At 35.7% G+C, this 3799-nt stretch overlaps 1 protein-coding gene across 1 annotated transcript; it reads right to left on the minus strand.

Moving 5' to 3' along the window:
- Positions 1 to 2069: 2069 nt before the first annotated feature.
- Positions 2070 to 3452, minus strand: lyrm4 (LYR motif containing 4). The gene is made up of 3 exons (XM_051877909.1): positions 3288 to 3452; positions 2935 to 3055; positions 2070 to 2760 (listed from the first exon to the last, which is right to left on the minus strand). Exons 1-3 carry the CDS (start codon positions 3419 to 3421, stop codon positions 2698 to 2700), a joined length of 318 nt encoding a protein of 105 aa, XP_051733869.1. The 5' UTR covers positions 3422 to 3452; the 3' UTR covers positions 2070 to 2697.
- Between the last annotated feature and the right edge of the window lie 347 nt (positions 3453 to 3799).

Raw genomic sequence — 3799 nt, forward strand, 5'->3', positions numbered from 1 at the left:
TCATTATTAACTATTATAGTTCATTTACTATAGGGAACAAATTATCCATCGGCTTTTGGGCTATTACATGAATTAGGCCTAAATAATGAAAAAAGAAATCGTGTCACTTGTCAAAAAAAAAATAAAGTAGGCCTAAATAAATTTAGAAAAATGTAAAATTGTGTAATTATTTTTCATTTAATAAACATTTATTAAATAGCTAAGACGCTAAATATGTTCTAAAGGCCCACTGGTTTAGTAATTTTTGCTGATTAGACATCATCAGTTTGTTTGCAAAGACAGGTGACGTTGCTGTGACGCAACTCATGTGCATGTAGTATTTGTCGAGCATCTTTCTTACGCAAAGACTGCAGGTCTCGTATTCATATTTAAAAGACTTTCTGCTCCTGGTCGATGTGATGAGTGCTGATGGACACTGAGCAGTCAGAGGAAACTCAAACTTCGGACATGACCGAGTGTCTGTCTGAACCAGAACACGGATCAAAATATGGCAAATTATCATCTTATTTACAAAAGACTCACCAAACTGACAGACAAAGAGCCAAATCTCTGCCTGTAGCTCTGTATCAGGATGACTCTTTCTCACACAAGAAATGTCCGACTCTAGACCGTGGAAGGAGAGTTCAGTTTGCAGACATGATGGGGCTGAACCTCGCAAACGTCAGACACTTTGACATCTCTGATGATGCATCTGGATTCCGGCGTCATCCTCCAAACCAAGAGCTTCAACGTGACAGTGATCTGATTCCAGCACGTTTGGTGCCAGCATTTGACATGCCTGTTAGTTCGCTGGAGTTTGATTTGAAGTCAAGCCGTCTGGGAGTCGCGTTGGAAAGCGTCACAGTAACCGCCTCTGAAGTGAAGGGTGTGATCAGAGTGATGCAGAGCAACGCAAGAAGAGAAGTTGGGGTCAGGTACACTTTAAATAACTGGCTGACATTTTCGGATATACAAGCTGTATTAAGACTGGATGAAGAAAAAGTGCTACAGTGGGAACAGTTCTACTTTATTTTGCACGCGCCGCTCTGTTTTAACAAAGATTCATCTGTGCATTTCGCAGTGTATTGTCGGACTGATCTCGGGGAATACTGGGACAATAATGATGGAGAGAACTACACTTTAAAGTCGGCATGAAGCGGAAATCGGGACAGTAATTTCTCCTCTATTGTGACGTAGACTATATCCAAATGAAACGGCCTTTCGAACAAGAAAAAATGTGCGGGACTTGACCTGAATTGATTGGATCATTGGATGGTTGTGGTTTGCTGCTGTGATGTCATGTGAGTGACTGGTCGCCCCGCCCTCGCGCCAGTAAACACGTCATCAGAGAAGAGATGTTGTTGCAAAAGTAAAGTTTACTTTTTTATGGTGACTTAATAGAATCAGACTGAAAGTTGTGCAGTGATCTGAAGTTTACTTCAATAAAGTGAACTTTACTTTACTTACTTTTTGAAATAAGTAGTGCTAAGCTTATTTTTTCAGGTAAGAGCAGGCGCGGCCATTTGTAAATTGAATGTGTCTGGCTTCCAATGTCATCTGCCTCCAGTTATTTTTAGCTTTATAAAACAGCTTATGCTGCTTGATATTTCAAACCGGTAATTCTTACCCTATTATTTTAATGTATTGTCTTAATTATAAACACACTGGTTTGTAGCACAAATAAGTTTTACCATTTACTGCACTTTATTCTTCTTCTCGTTATTTCCCTATAGCGGATAATAAATAGCAATTCTCACACATTCACAGAAAACAGGATAGGATGACTCCCCAACATTATTTTTTTTCACTTGAATTTAGATGGCACAAAAACCAATCTCAACAGATTTAATGAATTGCTATGCTCCTCTCAGTTTTAGCATTTCATCTTAATATCAACATTTGTAAGATTTATTCATTTGAAGCAGTTTTGAGGTTAACTGGTCTAATTTTTTGTTTTTTGAAAATAGTGATCTGTGGCAAGTTAAATATCAGAGTTTTTGTGTCTATTTGTTAATGATGAATTTGTGGACAATAATGTTTTTAGGTTTGTGGAGTAAAAAATATAGTTTTTATTGAGACGGAAGGCCCAATGATGTTATTACTTTTTAATAATTCCATGAGTTATACATTTCAGACATGTTTGCTATTCATTTAATAAATAGAAAATAGAATAATCATTCAGAGTATAAGACATATCTTCAATTAAAACATGGGCAATTAAATATGTATATATTCATATGCTTTTATATAAGTCATAGAATACATTTACTTTTTAGATGAATCTGTTTTACTATGATTCAGCATCTTACACCTGTAATTTTACATTTTGTGCAATGACAACTCAATTAGCAAATGTTTTTATTTATTTCCCTTAATAACGCATTGGCTGATGCATCATCATTTTGCACATGCTAAACCTATATCTAAATATGTTACAATTTAAAAGTACTTAAGGGGATCTTCCTGTATGTTTAGTATTGTAATATGGCTTATTGATCTGCAAAGCTAAGTAGTTTTTACAAATGGTGGATGCTAGCCATGCTTTATATGCATCTTATTTAATTGCTGAAAAGAATATTACAACAACATACATTTACAATATACACTAATACATTACAATTTTACACAGACAGTCGACTAGTGGTGCAGCTCATAGGTTACACAGATTTGTCATTCGCAACCATACTGTATGGGCACTATTCTTGATGCTGAACACATTTATAAATGATGCTCTCTTTCAACAACAGTCCTCTGAGCAGAATACAGATGGCCAATGGAAACCTGTGAAAAACGGATAAGTGATACTGTCTTAGATGTAGAACATAAAATGTATTAGTAACTCTAAATACTCTTAAAATGGGCTCATTCTGTCACTTGAATCAGGCCATTCATGTTTAGTAGTTCTTTGGTGATAAAAACCATACTGGAATATTAAACAAAGCTGGCATTGCTTGCCTGTCTCTTGATGACCGCCAAATTCTCTCTAGCTTGATTTATGAGCATATCCAGTGTTTTAGGGTTGTCAACATGAAGATTCTCCCTGAAGCCATCTTTCACTCTGCGAAGTGCGTATGTTCTGTAAACAAACAGTATTTTTATAGTTAAGAAACAGTAGATGGTAAATAATCGTTCAATTTTTAAACTAATTTAAAAGGCATGATTTATATAGGCTACATATTGGCGCTTATAATCCAACTGACTGGATTTATTTGCAGCCTATACACAAAATTAACACACACAAAAAAGCGAGAATATATACATTTATATTATATATAGACTATATTCCACACGGAAGAGTACAGACGTACCTGTAATTATATGAGGGGAATTTTTTGCTCTCTTTCATAAGCATCCTGTAGAGCGAGATCACTTGAGTCCGACTGCATGACGCCATGTTGATTTTAGTGTCGTTCTTCTTGTGTTGCATTTGATATATCGCCATCTAGTGTCAGGATCCGTCAGGCTGATGGCGCTGGCAGTGGATGAAATAAACGCATTTCAGGAACCTGCATGATGCAAATTGGCAAACTGTAAACGCACTAAACGAATACATTGGTGTTACAGTACATTTGTTGTGGCAACTATTAGATTGGTGTGACAAAATATTTGAATAATTATTATATAACAGAATTAGCCTACAAAGGCATGACATTTTGGCCTGTGTCACCCAAGAGGTCTTGATTTTCTCGACTGTATCCAACAATTAAATTAATACAGTTATCATTTTATAATTTTTCTGAAGGTTAAGCATGTAATTTCACTGACCATGTGATTAAAAAGAAAAAATAAACAATAAAAAATGAAACATTTCACTCCTTAC

Source organism: Ctenopharyngodon idella, chromosome 2 (genome assembly GCF_019924925.1).
Source record: "Ctenopharyngodon idella isolate HZGC_01 chromosome 2, HZGC01, whole genome shotgun sequence".
NCBI classification, from domain to species: domain Eukaryota; kingdom Metazoa; phylum Chordata; class Actinopteri; order Cypriniformes; family Xenocyprididae; genus Ctenopharyngodon; species Ctenopharyngodon idella.

Bases quoted from the DNA above. Each gene is read 5' to 3' on its own strand.
- lyrm4 (XM_051877909.1), bottom strand. From the start codon at position 3,421: ATGGCGATATATCAAATGCAACACAAGAAGAACGACACTAAAATCAAC. The intron at 3,056-3,287 runs GTACGTCTGTAC...GTTTGTTTACAG, and splicing joins TTCCCCTCATATAATTACAG to AACATACGCACTTCGCAGAG. The intron at 2,761-2,934 runs GCAAGCAATGCC...CGTTTTTCACAG, and splicing joins TGGCGGTCATCAAGAGACAG to GTTTCCATTGGCCATCTGTA.